Source organism: Elephas maximus, chromosome 19, assembly GCF_024166365.1.
Source record: "Elephas maximus indicus isolate mEleMax1 chromosome 19, mEleMax1 primary haplotype, whole genome shotgun sequence".
NCBI classification, from domain to species: domain Eukaryota; kingdom Metazoa; phylum Chordata; class Mammalia; order Proboscidea; family Elephantidae; genus Elephas; species Elephas maximus.
In genome coordinates, this window is record NC_064837.1 from 49,276,463 (window position 1) to 49,293,096 (window position 16,634).

Below are 16,634 nucleotides of genomic sequence, written 5' to 3' on the forward strand. Positions count from 1 at the left end.
CTCCAAAACAGAAAACCCTAGTGATACACTGGCAAGTGCCTTTTTGCCAACCTCCCTGTCTCCAGGGTCTTAAATCGTGAGTGTTACCAGTGTTATCGACCTACTCGCCCACATCTGAACATATCAGTTTTCTGCTTAAAATTCTTCAGTGGGCGCCTATTTCCCACAGTAATGATGATGATGATGATAACAGCAGAAAGCAGTTAACATTTATCTCCATTTATGTGTCATATGCTTTTCCAAGTATTTTACACATATGAATTAATTTAATTCTACAAAGAAGGTACTATTTTCATTCCCATTGGAGGAATAGAGGGAAACCCTGGTGGCATAGTGGTTAAGTGCTATGGCTGCTAACCAGAGGGTCAGCAGATCGAATCCACCAGGTGCTCCTTGGAAACTCTATAGGGTAGTTCTACTCTGTCCTACAGGGTCGCTATGAGTCGGAATCGACTTGACGGCGCTGGGTTTGGTTTTTTGGTGGAGGAATAGAGAGAATAAAGAGTTTGTCCAAGTTACACAGCAAGTGGCAGAGCTAGGGTTCAAAACACAGGCAGTCTGGCCCCATGGCCCTTGTAGTAAACTGCTCTTCTAAGGCCCAGTTGCTACAGAGGACTAACTAAAAAGATCTCCATGATGTGGCCCTGACTAGCTTATTTTCTCCTGCCCAGCCGGGTGCTAAACTGTCTGCACTTCTCCCAAGAATATATGTGTTTATGTGTTTCTCTGTCTTTAAGTATGGTCTTCTGCCTGCCTGGACCATCCTCTCCTCACCACGTGCCTGATGTACTTGTAATCCACCTTAAGTCTCAGCTCAAACACTACCTTTTTTCACTGTGATGACTTCCTGACTCCCTCAGTTAGATTCAGATGCTCTTTCTTCTATCTTCCTGCTACATTTTTGTCTTTAAAAATAAAAATTTTCCTTGGCTATAGGATAATAAAAAAAATTAAAACTCCTTAGAAAAAGTAAACACGTCTCCTATAACAAAACTTGAATGATTTGGTATTTATCCTTCAGACTTTTTTTTCACACATATCAATGATATAGACACACTGCATACATTTATTTTTACTATTATGGATCTGATCTTTTCTTCCATGACATCTTCTAGCAGGTTACTTCTGATTATATAGGAGAACTACCAATTCTTAAAAAATATCCCTGTCCTACACAATCACCTTTCTGAACGTTTGTTGGTTGTGAGAGTTTTCTTTATTGTTTCTCTTTGATTTTCTAGGAAGATCTATCAATCTATAAATAGACATTCTGTAAATTCACTTAATGAATAACATTAATAGAATTCCTAATATTGAACCATCCTTGCATTTCTAGAACATAAATCATGCTTTTGTAGATCATAACGGATGCAAAAGTCTTAACTATTTTCTTGACTTCCGCTGTCTTTTTTAGGTTTTTATATTAAGATATTCCAGCCTCATAAAATAAGGTGGAGACATATCATCTTTTTTCTATACTGTGGAAGACTTTAGATAATAATGGAACAATCTGTGCCAGGAAAGTTTGCTAGAACACAACTTTTATACCATCTGGGCTGGCTGGCTTATTTTTCAGGGAGTGGCAGGGTGTACAATTTATTAAAAATATATTTTCTATGTATTTTTATGGTCATTGATCTATTTAAGTTTTTCCCTCCTTTTCTTTGGTGTATTTTAACAATTAATATTTATTGTATTATAAAGTTGTTTGATTTTCTCCAAACAAAAAAAAGCCCTGGCCCGGATGGCTATACTGCAGAGTTCTACCAAACTTTCAGAGAAGAGTTAACACCACTACTACTAAATGTATTTCAAAGCATAGAAAATGATGGAATACTCCCTAACTCATTCTATGAAGCCACCATCTCCCTGATACCAAAACCAGGTAAAGACATCACAAAAAAAGAAAATTACAGACCCTATATCCCTCATGAACATAGATGCAAAAATCCTCAACAAAATTCTAGCCAATAGAATTCAACAACATATCAAAAAAATAATTCACCACGACCAAGTGGGATTTATGCCAGGTATACAAGGCTGGTTTAATATTAGAAAAACCATTAATGTAATCCACCATATAAATAAAACAAGACAAAAACCACATGATCTTATCAATTGATGCAGAAAAGGCATTTGACAAAGTCCAATACCCATTTATGATAAAAACTCTCACCAAAATAGGAATTGAAGGAAAATTCCTCAACATAATAAAGGGCATCTATACAAAGCCAACAGCCAACATCACTGTAAATGGAGAGAGCCTGAAAGCATTTCCCTTGAGAACGGGAACCAGACAAGGATACCCTTTATCACCGCTCTTATTCAACATTGTGCTAGAAGTCCTAGCCAGAGCAATTAGGCTAGACAAAGAAATAAAGGGTATCCGGATTGGCAAGGAGGAAGTAAAATTATCTCTATTTGCAGATGACATGATCTTATACACAGAAAACCCTAAGGAATCCTCCAGAAAACTACTGAAACTAATAGAAGAGTTTGGCAGAGTCTCAGGTTATAAGATAAACATAAAGTTGTTTGATTTTCATTCTCTCCCAGACCACAACCTCCTCTAAAGCATGGAGTCATAATAACTATCACACAGTAGAATATATAAATATTTGTGTGTGTATATGTGTGTGTGTTTGTGTGTGTGTAGCAAGAGAGAAAGAGAAATAATTTATATACATATATACCTTATATATAATACTACAAGTAACCCTGGTAGCACAATGGTTAAGTGCTTGGCTGCTAACTGAAAGGTTGGTGGTTCAAACCCACCAGTGGCTCCGAAGGCGAAAAGACCTAACGATCTGCTCCCATGAAGATTACAGCCTAGGAAGCCCTATGGGACAGTTCTACTGCCACACAGGGTCATTATGAGTCAGAATCAACTCAACGGCAAACGACAACACATAACATATACCATGTATAATAGGTATGTTTTAGATGTTACAATAGATACAGCTATGTCTGTCATATATCAATATAAATGATGAAACAGTGACATGGAATTGTTCCCCTAATGGGCCATTTAGTGTCATGTTAACTCTATTCCCTAAGCAAACTGCGTCTCTAGCTCAGTGAGGTTCTGCTCAAACTAGACCACAAAGGGGAAATGCACATGAACCTGAATGACTCAACCCCAAACCATCTCCAAGGTGGCTCCCAAGAAGCAAATGTGTTATTATGTCCTTCTGTTGGAAACGCAAACTGTTACAGCCTTTGGGGAAAGCAATCTGGAACTATCTAAAATTAGAAATATATATACCCTTTGATCCAACAATTCCAGTCCTGGAAATCTATCCCAGAGAAATGAAAGTAAAACTACATAAAGATATAATAGGGAGATTTATTGTAGTAGTGTTTGTAATGGAAAAAGGAGAATGAATGAATGTCCATCAAAAAGGAAATGATTAAATTATAGCAACGTTACATCATTGAATATTATGTAGCAAATAAAGAAAATGAGTTAGTTTTACACTATTTGACTTAGAAGGATTTGCATGATGTAATAATAAACATATACATATATTTTCTGTCTTTATATGGGCCTGGAGAAAGGTATGAAAAGTGCATATACCAGACTATTAATGTTGGTTTCCTGGGAGTAGGTAATAAAGAGAGGAAGTCAAGTGGAGTTTCAGATTTTGTTTTACTTTCTTCCCTGTAATTTTCCAAAATGTTTTCATTAAAAAAAAGAGGCGGGGGAGGCAGACGAAGAGAATGTATTACATATTCAGGGGAAAAAAAGTCATTTTCATTGTATGCAAAGAAAACCCCACAAACACCCATTTCTACCTTGGAGGACAGTTTGCATCCTAATGCCCATATAAGAGCAACTGTATCTTCGTACACAAGAAGGAAAGCGTATTGCCAACAATGCTTTGTTTCTGTTCAGGTCTCACCTGGGCTGCAGTGGCTGCAGTTTGGAGGAGGCGGGACTCTTCCCACAGGCACCGGGCCACAATTCGAGCAATCTCCATTGGCTTCTCAAGATATCTGCTCTATAAGTGGGAGAGAAAGAGAGTGAAAAGTAGCAGTAAAATAAGGAGATACATACTATATTTAAGATAATATCTAAGTAGGAATTACTGCCTCATCATTTTTATTTTTCCAAGTTGAGGAAAGTGTTACTTAGTACCTGAAACAATAGAACACATAGGCCTCAGAGCCTGGCTGAAACCACTGGGGGGACTAAAGGGGAGAAGAGATGAAAAAGGGGGTTATAATAAACTATATTATTTCTGTGGGAGTCTTTGGACAGTCTGTTATCCCGGTATTATAGGGAGGCAACTGACTTTGTCAAGGAATATCTAATTATGGTCAAATTTTTACCATTTAAAAGCAAGGGTCATCTCCCTGTGAGGGGACCTGGTTACAATTATGTTGTTACTTCAACTGTGGCAGGAGAAGCTGGCCTGTGAATTTCAGGTAATGATTCTCCAGGCTGAGTATACAGAGATTTGAGAGAGGGCTAATCACTTCTCTTCTGATTAAAACTAGAACATAGGTCTGTTCTCATTACTTAGCCAAATGAGAAAAGAACCACTCTGAGGAGAGAAAGATAAAACCCTACTCTCCAGGTTTGCTTTCTCCTTCTACTCCATTTCTCACTAATACCTGAAGGAACTGCTTGATTCTTCGAAGGTTGTGCTGATAGAGAACATTTGACTCTTGTAGAAAGCGGCTATACTGCTGGTCAATCTCACCCAAGAGATTATGAAATACCAAAGTGGCATGTGATTCTTTGCTGGCAGCATATGCCCTAGGAAAAGGGAGAACAATAAAGGGTGATGCTGAAACCTACATATACACACGTACAGAAACCACCATGGAGAAGGAGAGAGAAACCAAGGCAAACATGATACTACAACTCACTCATCATTTCAGAGATTCATCTCACTCAGGAACAATAAATACAATTAATTTTTTTTTTTTTTTTGACAATTACTCCAGATATTACAGATCACTTCCACAGACTATACTTACAAAATACTTGAGTGACGTGAATAGATCTATTGTTTTGCTTTAAATCCTTGGTCATCTTGGTCAGATTATTAGTAGCCAATAAGCAATCCCAGGCTCGGATAGCCTATCTCCAACATCTCTGAATCACCTCCCTTGCCCCTCACCAAATCAGGGAACGTACTCAGAAGAAACTAGGACATATTAACATAGGCCTGAATTAAACCAAAATTTTGTAAATGGACCTGAATCCATTAAAGTGAAGGAAATAGCTCTTAGATTACCATGCCATTATCTTCTCTAGAACAGAGTCTATTTCTCTTACCCTGTGTCTCTTTCCTTTAATGAAAGGCCAATCACAAGTGTGGATCCAAACTTCTACCTGTGACAGTATTCTCACTCAAATCAAAAATATTTCTACCATGTCCTAAGAGGTGCTGCCATATGTTCTTTTAATATAGAAAATGTTTTACAAGGCTAAAACAACTTCTGTATCTTCTCTCTCCTATTCCATCACCCCATCTGCAAGTTTTTGATGAAATAGCTAGCAGAGTGAAGCTAGAGCAAACACGTCTCAAACCATAACCTAACAATTTAGGGAGTTTCTCAAAAAGGACTTACCAATCTTGACTCTCAATCCAAGGGGCCAGAAACTGCCTTAGCTCCATCGGGAAGCTGTCACTGTACAGCTGATGTAACTGCTCCAGGTACCGTGTGTCGAGCTGCTGTAGCTGATTCCATTGGGCCATCCTGCTGGAATTCGGGGTCCCAACTGTAAACCAACATCTCCATATGGTCACCACAGGTACCCAGAAGGTAAATAACCCAGAAATAGCCTTTCTAGCCAATACGGGTATCAGGCCTGTGACTACAGAAAAAAGATGCTTTGGAAGGGATTCTGCCTGGCTCTCCCAGTTCAGAAACACATGCACACATTCACGATCTCTACCTCTGGTACCATATCACAGCTTCTTAACTGGATGACAAGGAAGGCATGAAGCCAAATTCTAGAATCCATTATCTACGACAGCTAGGTTAGAAAAATTATTTCACTTCTAGATCTCTACTTCCTCTTCTATAAAACAAAAATCCTAATTCCCATCCCTACAGACTGTTGAGATATTTCTAAAGCACCCGACTTAGTACCTAGCACACAATAGGTACTCAACATGTCAGTTCCTTTCTTTCCACTGTCCCCACCTTTCAGGTAAACCGGGAGGTAGACACAGTAAACCTGAACTAAGACAAAAATATAGAATGTGGATGTTCTGGGAGGGCAGAAAGAGGACAAAGAGCTAATTTCAAGACCACAGGTTTAAAAATATAACTGAGGGTCTGCCTGGGATTCTCCCACTCACCAAAAAGTAATTTTGTTTTCTTAATTTCTCGGTCTGGAATAAGAAAGAAGGGAAGCTAAATACCAGGGATACAAGTTGTCTCCAGGTTCATGAATACCCCGGTGAAATGCCTAGGTATGAGAAATTGACCTGGCTAATCACCTTGTTTTGGTCCTTTTTTGGATCATGGACCCTCTTTGGGTCATGGAAATAGCAATACAGACCAAGTGCTCATAAGAAGTTTCTAAAAATAACTACAAATACTAGCCCAAGACTAAAGTATGCACAGACCAAGGTCTACCGAGATGGTTGTCCGGGATAGCGAGAACATTAATGAAAGATTCGATACATACAAACACATACATTTAACTAAAGTTTTTGGTTTATTTCTCAGAGAAGGGATGAAGAAGGCGCCTAATTAGGTACTGGCCTTTTCATAAAACTAATTCACCAAACTGGTGACAAAACCAACGGTACCAATAAAATATTACTTGGGGGAAAAAAAAAACCCCAACAAGTCTTCTGTTCTCAAAGCAGGAAGTTTAATTGTCAGTAAGTGGTTCAGGATCAGGTTTTCTGAGGACAGGAGAGGACTGTGTTACAGTTCTCCCTTCCTCTCTGGTGGGGACAGACAGACACTCCTCCCCCTTTCTACTGTGAAAACCAAACCCAAACCTAGTGCCGTTGAGTCGATTCCGACTCGTAGCGGCCCTATAGAACAGAGCAGAACTGCCCCACAGAGTTTCCAAGGAGCGCTTGGTGGATTCAAACTCCCAACCCTTTGGTTAGCAGCCGTAGCACTTAACCACTATGCCACCAGGGTTTCCACTGTCACTGTAACATTTTCCAGTAGACATATAATGCAAGCCACATAATGTAATTTTAAATTGTCTAGTAACCATATTAAAAGGGTAAAAAGAAATAGGTGAAATTAATTTTAATAATATATTTTATTTAACCCAATATATCCAAAATGTTACCATTTCAACATGTAATCCTATAAAAAAATGAAGAGATACTTTACATTCTTCTTTTTGTATTAAATCTTCTATATTAAAAATTTTTTATTTTTATATCCAATGTGTATTTTACAGCATAGATCTAAGGCATTTTCCCTCCTCATGTCCAAGGACTTAAATTCCACTGGTGAAAACGTTCAGTAAAACAAAGAAATGAGAACATCAGAATGAGGTATTTGCCCCAATTCGGCAAATATGCTCCTCAAATTAACTAACTATTCCATAGGAAAATGTTAGAGGGTGCTTTTTGTTTGTTAGTTTTGTTTTTGTATTTTAAACAACATCTGCATTCCTCTTAGGCACCTCCCCAACATTTTCAGTTACCACTTCCTTTCATCTGCCTGTCTTCAGCATCTCCCACCCCAGGTCTAACCTGCCACACCACTGATGCTGCGTGGGTAGTGGTATAGGTACAATGAACGCTGTCTGCAATCAAAGCAACAGCTGAAGGACATGCTGCATGCTCAACCATAGTAACCATGGCTTGTATTAACCTCAATAAGAAATCCCAGGCCATTAGAACTCTCTTAAAGCATTTGCATTAGGGTCAATTTAAAACTTGCCTCATAGGCTAATCGCATCATGATCTGCTTTACGTTTCTTAGGACCTGACTTACATACAAATCTGTCTAATACACCAATTTATGTAGATTCTACTGCATGTGAATTTACTAAAATGCTAGAACTACATAGTCCAATATGGTAGTCACTAGCCACATGTGGCTACTGAGCACATGAAATTGTAGCTGGTTCAAACTGAGATATGCCGTATGCGTAAAACACACACCGGAGTCTGAAAACTTAGTACAAAAAAAAGAAAAATATTAATGTTGAAATGAAAAAATTTAGCATTCAAAAATGCAAACCCATTGCCATCAAGTTGATTCCAACTCATAGCGACCCTATAGGACAGAGAAGAACTGCCCCATAGGGTTTCCAAGGCTTTTAAGTCTTTACTTCTGCCGCGGGGCTGGTGGGTTCGAATGGCAGACCTTTCGGTTAGCAGCTAAGAGCTTTAACCACTGTGCCACCAGGGTTCCGGGAATATTTAGGATATACAGGGTTAAATAAAATGTCTTATTGAAATTAACCTCAGCCATTTCCTTTTTACTTGTTTAAACGTGGCTACTATAAAATTATGGGGCTCACATATTGAACAGCGCTGCTTTAGACTATGTAAGGAAAAAGCTGTGGATTTAAAGAAATAGCCATCCACTTTTCATGATAAACTCCAGTGTTATAAATTAATAAAAAGTCATCTAATTACTTAATTGCCTACTGTGGATAAAAATGTAGAGCCATCACAGTCTATTCCCTGAAGTTACAATTTAAAACCAAAAAGCAGCACCCCACTACACCTGCTGAATTATGGGTTAACACTGGGAACATGCATCTTCAAAATTTGTTGTTGTTAGTTTCCATCAAGTTGATTCGGACGCATGGATAAGGTACCATAAAAAAACATACAAGTTGTTAGAAATTGTTTGATCTACTTCTAGTCCATAACTCAGAGTTTTCTGGTTGTTGTTGCTGTTTTAATGTTTTGGTTGGGGACAGAAGTGGGCTACTAAGCAATACAATAGTTGTGCCATTTCTTAAACCAGAGCCCAGCTAGTAGTTTTTTCTATAAAATTAAAGCACCAAGAATGACTGATTTTGTGTTCTATTTCTTAGTCTAATCCCCATAGGTAATACTGGAATAGCTATCTTACAGGAGAAAAAAAAAGAAAAAAAAAAACATTGTCAGTTAAGGTCGAAGAACAGGAAGTATTTTCTAGGAGAACATGGGCAAATATTGATTTCTTTACAGGCTGCTTAGCTACCATATATAATTAAATATAATTAATAGCAGCCACAGGACAATCTGACCAAATGTGCTACATAAAAACAGTACATTCTTAAGAGATCACTAGCCAAATTATCTGGGAAAACCAGTGCCAACAAACTTTGTTGTAACTGTTTTACTGGAAATAAGAGTCACTTATTTCACAATCTCAATTCTGGATTCTCAAATTATACATTAATCTAAAGAACTCCACTATGTTCTAACTAAAGTATATCTTATCTACAAATTAATTCTAAATTTATGATTTACCAACCACTTCAATGAACCCCAGAACACAGAAAGTGATTTGCACAACTATTTGAGTGACATACACTATTCTGGGAGCATGGGACAGAAGTTAATTCGTTCCATGCATGCAGTGGTTGGCTTAGGGTACCAGGTAGGGCTTAATTCTCTCAAGGCATTTACTAGGTTCAGGTTAGCATAGAGTAGATGGCAGCATATAAAGCAAAGTGTGATCCTATCTGTTTTCTATAACTGAAAAGAAAAATAGAAATGAAACAGCAAGTCACCAAAGACTTTCTGGACTTTTCAAAACAGGAATTTCTCAACCCCCTTGGGGATAACCTACCAACAACAAGTCATAAGGCAAAAAACTACTGTCTAACGGGAAACTTCTTACTGTAAAGATCGCTAAAAAAGTTTGTCCAAAGTCACAGTTCTCATTTATATATCTAAAAAAACCAAGGGGTATGTTGAGAAACACAAGCCAGGACAGTTTACAAAAGGGGTTCATTACATCATTTCATAAAACTCCTTTTTAAATTAAGACATGTACTTCACATTCACGCACTAGCGGATTTTTGATAGGGGTGAGGGAAGGTAAAGAGAAGGACGGGAAACCAGGTGCATGGAGAACAGAAAATGACCTAAAGATAATTTCTGTTCAACCTTGCAATGTGTCATGGGTCATAAGATTTCCTTTGAGTGTTATTCATACTCAATATTAGAAACACCTATTTTTAAAATAGAGTATACCCGTATTCTATCTGTGGCTGACACTAAGCTCCTCTTTGCCATTAGGAGAGTCCTAAAGATAATTTCTGTTCAACATTGCAATGTGTCATAAGATTTTTCCTTGAGTGTTATTCATACGCTATATTAAAAGTATTTGTTTTTAAAATAACTGTATACCCATATTTTATCTGTTGCCTACGCTAAGCTCCTCTTTGCCATTAGGAAAGGCCCAGGGCTAAGGCAACCAAAGGATAAGGTAACACAGAAAACGACTTGCACTAATTTCTACAGAAATCAGACCTTTTAGGAAGACATTTTCATAAGATTATAAAAGTACTAATGTTCACTGTGGAAAATTTGGAGAAATACAGAAAAGAAAATCACCAATATCCTACTATCCAGAACTATAATCGACATGTTGATCCAATTCCTTTTAATCTTTTTCAAGTGTATGTATTTTTTTTTTTTCAAAAATTGGGATCATAGTATTTTAAGCTATTAAAGCTTATTATACAGTAAACATTTTTTCTATGAAAAAAAATTTTGTTTAAAGCCCGCAAAACAACTATTCGGTTTCTATCAGTGTTTTCAATATAATCCTGTTAATGCCATTGAGGCTCCATGTCCTTAATAGTTAAGTGCCAATTTATTCTTCATCGTACCACATTCCAAAAATAACCTGATGCTAGCTCCAAGTTCTTTAAAGCAGATTAGAGACAAAAAGAAAGGAAGGAAGAAAAAAAGTAAGACAGGAAAAACAAGAGAAGGCAATTAATTAATGCTACAGAAGGACACTCAATCTTTGTCAAATTTTTACTATAGGGTGAAAGGTGTATTGGATGACAGGGAGTCCACATGTAAATACTGTAGCTTTAACTCACCATGTAAATTACTTTAGACGTTAAGACTTTGGAATTTCAAATTTTAAAAAGAATAATTCAAATTATAATTCAAAATAGGTATACTTATATAGTAAACACATGCAATTTCATTGCTTACAAGTCCAAATAGCACCTTTATAAGTAAGGTTTAAGATTAGATAATTACCTTTAATAATAAGTCTATGTATAAATCCAGTTTTGACTTCCTAAAAAGCCAGATTAGTACTTAAGCGCCCAATCTGAAACAAATGATCATAATTTTCAAATACATTCAATTGCAAATAATAGAATTTACTTTAAGGTAAAAAGAAACCAACACTTCCTTATGAATATGGACATTGAGATATAGGAGAACTTGTAATTGCAGTTCCCTACTAATATGACAAGGAGCCCTGGTGGTACAGTGGTTGAGGCACTCAGCGGTTCAAATCCACCAGCCACTGTGCAGGAGAAATATGAGGCAGTCTGCTTCTGTAAAGGATTAAAGCTTCAGAAACCCTATGAAGCAGCTCGACTCTGACCTATAGGGTTGCTATGAGTCAGAATCGGCTTGATGGCAGTGGGTTGGTTTGGCTGACTAATATGACAGATTTTGAATACATGAAAAGTGGTATGTGGGGAGCAGAGCTCAGAGAAATGAAGGAAAGAACAGTTTTTAAGGACACTGTGAGGCAACTCAAAAAAGTCCACTATCCTACCTTCTTCTTGGACAATTAAAGAACCTTGTGCCAGGCACAATCTGTTTTTCCATTCTAACTCCTAACAAGTTTGTAAAGCCTATCACTATCACTACCTTTGTGCAGTTATCTTGTTTACAGTCAGAAATATAAAGAATGATATGTATCTGATTCACAGTAACTCTAAGAGGCGGAGACTACCAGGAATGGGAACAGCAAAAAGGAAAGCAAACCTGGTGTTCTCATTTGTGAAGGCCAATCAGGATTTAAAAAACAAAACCAAAAGAACTACCCAAAACCTCCTGTGCTCACCTGGCTATCCTTGAGAAAAAGATTTGGAAACTATGAACTACCAAGGTCTCTTATTATTTCAAATCTAATAGTGTTAAGGAAAAAAAAAAATTGTATTCTCCATACTTGATCTGGTATAGGCACCGTATCGTATAACATTCTTTTTTCTTGTAGCTGCACTGGAGCAGGCCAAGTCATGGTGGCCCCATGCACAACTGGATGAAATGCCTGGTCCTGTGATGTCCCCATGATCGGTTGTGGATTAGACCGCTGTGGTGCATAGGGTTTTCACCGACTAATTTCTGGAAGGAGATCCCAGCCTTTCTTCCCAGACTGTCTTAGCCTGGAGGCTCCACTGGAAGCTATTCAGCATCATAGCGATACACAAGCCTCCAATAACAGATGAGTGGTGGTTGTGCATGAGGTACGCTGGCCCGGAATCAAGCCCTGGTCTTCTGCATGCAAGGCAAGAATTCTACCAATGAACCACCATTGCCTCATATAACAAACATTAATTCCCTCTAAATTGAAAGTAGCGTAAGTAGAAATGCTTTGTCAATTATTGAGAACACCGTTTACAGTTAAAGCTGCCTAAGAACAGCTCCATATAAAACCACAGAAAACAGAACAAATTTGCGTGTCACAAGGCCTCCCCACTTTGCAACGCTCCTGCTCCCCCAATCAGACACACTCCTCTGAAGCAGCGTGGTGTGAGGCAAAGAACATAGCAACTTTGACACCAGACAGGCCTGGCGCAAACCTGCCTGCCATTTAGCAGCTATTTGTTTTGGAAAAAGCTACCAGGACTTCTCAACCAGCTTCCTCTTTAGTAAGATTGGGAATCAGCCCTCCTTTGAAAAATTGTTGTAAAAAAGAAATAGTGGATGTCTAGCATCTTGCTTGGTGCACAGCGCTTTTGTATTGTTCCGTCCCTGCATGGCATCTCTTTCATCAAAATTTCTTATGGTAAATCCATTTCTCCTCATTGCCTTGAAACACTGCAACAGATTGTTGTTGTTGTTAGATGCCATTGAGTCGGTTCTGACTCACAGCAACCCTGTGTACAACAAAACACTGCCCAGTCCTTCGCCATCCTCATAATTGTTGCTATGTTTGAGCCCATTGTTGCTGCCACTGTGTCAATCCATCTCATTTAGGGTCTTCCTCTTTCACTGACCCTCTGCCTTACTAAGCATGATGTCTTTTCTCCAGGGACTGCTCCCTCCTAATAACGCATCCAAAGTACATAAGACAAAGTCTCGCCATCTTTGTTTCTAAGGAGCATTCTGGATGTACATCTCCCTAGACAGATTTGTTCGTTCTTCTGGCAGTCCATGGTATAGTCAATATTCTTCACCAATACCATAATTCAAAGGCATCAATTCTTCTTCAGTCTTCCTTATTCACTGTCCAGCTTTAGCATGCATATGAGGCAATCAAAAATACCATGGCTTGGGTCAGGCATACCTTAGTTCTCAAGGTGACACCTTTGTTTTTAACACTTTAAAAAGATGCATAGATTAATATATCAGATTGGCCAGGTGTTGAGTGATAGCTGCTTGGTCAGTTTTCCCTGCTATGTAAAATATATGTACTTTAATGGACCTATTTATCATATCCTGAGGGAGGGAGTAGTAATGCTGTGATTGGTGTATATGTGAAATGAGAGGAAGGGAGGGTTGGGTGATGCCTTAATCAAATACCTCCATATATTTCACCTAAGGCATTTGGAAGGCTAGCTCCATGTCCTAAATAGACTAAAACACTTCAGTGATATTAAAACAAAAGAATAAGATGAGATATAAGAACCTCGGTTTAAGAGCAATCCAAGTGAATGATTATAGCTAATATTTATATTGTACTTACTCATCCCATCTATAAGCTACCTACAAGAGACACACTTTAGATTCAAAGACACAGACAAGCTAAAACTCAAAGGATGGAAAAAAATATATCAAGCAAGCAACAATCAAAAAAGAGCAGGAGTGGCAATATTAATCTCGACAAAACAGACTTTAAAGCAAAATTCACCACAAATGATAAGGAAGGACACTACATGATGATTAAAGAGTCAATACACCAGGAGGACATAACCTTAATAAATATTTACACACCCAATGGCAGGGCTCCAAAATACATAAAACAAACTCTAACAGCATTGAAAAGAGAAATAGATAGCTCCACAATAATAGTAGAAGACTTCAACATACCACTTTCGGTGAAGGACAGAACAACCAGAAAGGAGCTCAATAAAGACATGGAAGATCTAAATACCACAATCAACCAACTTGATCTCATAGACATATACAGAACATGCCACCCAGAAGCAGACAAGTATACTTCCTTTTCCAACACACATGGAACATTCTCTAGAACAGACTATGTATCAGACCACAAAGCCTTAACAGAATCCAAAACATTGAAATATTACAAAGCATCTTTTCTGACCATAAAGCCACAAAAGTACAAATCATAACAGAAAAACCAAGGAAAAAAAATCAAATACATGGAAACTGAACAACACCTTGCTCAAAAACTATGGGGTTATGGACAAAATCAAGGATGGAATAAAGAAATTCACAGAATCAAATCAGAATGAATACACACCCTACCAGAACTTTTGGGACACACCAAAAGCAGTGCTCAGAGGTCAATTTATAGCAATAAATGCTATAAGAAGAAAGGGCCAAAATCAAAACATTAACCCTACAACTTGAACAAATAGAAAGAGAGCAGCAAAAGAAGCCCTTGGGCATCAGAAGAAAGTAAATAAGAAATGAGATGGGCGGTATCACAACAGACCTAACTGAAATCAAAAGAATCATAATGGAAGACTATGAAAAATTGTACTCCTACAAATTTGAAAATCTAGAGGAAATGGAAGAATTTCTAGAAACACACTACCTACCTAAACTAACACAAACTGTGGTAGACAAACTAAATAAACCTATAACAAGACATTGAAGAGGTAATTTAAAAATTCCCAACAGAAAAAAAAAAAAGCCCTGGCCCTGACGGCTTCACTAGAGAACTCTACCAAACTTTCAAAGAGTTAACACCAGTACTACTAAAGGTATTTCAGAGCATTGAAAAGGATGGATACTCCCAAACTCACTCTATGAAGCCAGCAGAACCCTGATACCAAAACCAGGTAAAGACACCACATAAAAAGTAAATTAGAGAAAAATATCCCTCATGAACATAGACACAAAAATCCTCAACAAAATTCTAGCCAACAGAATCCAACAACATATCAAAAAATACTTCACCATGACCAAGTGGGATTCATACCAGGTATGCAGTTTTTCATGCAGGGATGGTTCAACATTAGAAAAACAACCAATGTAACTCATCACATAAATAAAAGATAAGAACCAATCTTATCAAATGATGCAGAAAAGGCATTTGACAAAGCCCAACACCCATTCATGATAAAAACTCTCAGCAAAATAGGAACAGAGGGAAATTTCTCAACATAATAAAGGGTATTTATACAAAGCCAACAGCCAACATCATCCTAAATGGAGAGAGTCTGAAAGCATTCCCCTTAAGAACTGGGAACCAGACAAGGGAGCCCTTTATTGCCACTCTTATTCAACATTGGGTTGGAGGTCCTAGCCAGAGCAATAAGGCAAGAAAAAGAAATAAAGGGTATCCATACTGGTAAGGAAGAAGTAAAAGTATCCCTACTTGCAGATCTTAAACACAGAAAACCACAAAGAATTCACAAGAAAACTACTGGAACTAATAGAAGATTTCAGCAAAGTATCAGGATACAAGGTAAACATACAAAAATCTGTTGGATTCCTCTATGCCAACAAAGAGAACTTAGAAGAGAAATTCACCAAATCAATATCATTTACAATAGTCCCCAAGAAGATAAAATGCTTAGGAATAAATCTAACCAAAGATGTAATAAGACCTGTATAAACCAAACTACAAGACACTACTGCAAGAAACCAAAAGAGACCTACTTAAGTGGAAAAATATACCTTGCTCATGGATAGGGAGACTTAGCTTTGTGAAAATGTCAGTTCTACCCAAAGCGATCTACAGATACAATGCAATCCCAATCCAAATTCCAACAGCATTTTTTAATGAGATGGAGAAAAAAATCACCAACTTCACATAGAAAGGAAAGATGCCACGGATAAGCAAAGCATTACTGAAGAAGAACAGACTGGGAAGCTTCACACTACCTGATTTTAGAAACTACTATGCCACCATGGTAGTCAAAACAGCCTGGTACTGGTACAACAACAGATACTTAGACCAACGGAACAGAATTGAGAATCCAGATGTAAATTCATCCACCTATGAGCAGCTGATATTTGACAAAGGCCCAAAGTTCGTTAAATGGGGAAAAGACAGTCTCTTTAACAAATGGTGCTGGCATAACTGGATATTCACCTGCAAGAAAACATGAAACAAAACCTATACCTCACACCAGGTACAAAAACTAACTCAAAATGGATCAAAGACCTAAATATAAAATATATTGCACTTACTTTGTGCTAGGCACTGTTTTATAAATATGACATATGCTTATTTATTCATTTCATCCCCCAAACCATCCTATGAGATATTTTATTCCCATTTTACAGATAAGAAAACTGAGGTTCAGAGAGGTTAAGTGACTTACCCAAGGTCACACAGGTAGC

General features: G+C 37.8%; 1 protein-coding gene across 6 annotated transcripts in view; it reads right to left on the minus strand.

Moving 5' to 3' along the window:
- STAT3 (signal transducer and activator of transcription 3) overlaps positions 1–16,634 on the minus strand; it is a 64,376-nt gene that overhangs the window by 25,958 nt on the left and 21,784 nt on the right. For 4 of the 6 annotated variants that reach the window (XM_049858896.1, XM_049858894.1, XM_049858895.1 and 1 more), the window contains exons 2-4: positions 5,587–5,737; positions 4,621–4,765; positions 3,906–4,004 (exon numbers count right to left, since the gene is read on the minus strand). In XM_049858896.1, the coding sequence (XP_049714853.1) occupies positions 3,906–4,004; positions 4,621–4,765; positions 5,587–5,714 (372 nt within the window). In that variant the 5' untranslated portion in view covers positions 5,715–5,737. The remainder of the gene's footprint in view (positions 1–3,905; positions 4,005–4,620; positions 4,766–5,586; positions 5,738–16,634) is intronic. The other 2 variants (XM_049858893.1, XM_049858892.1) reach the window with 2 other exon arrangements.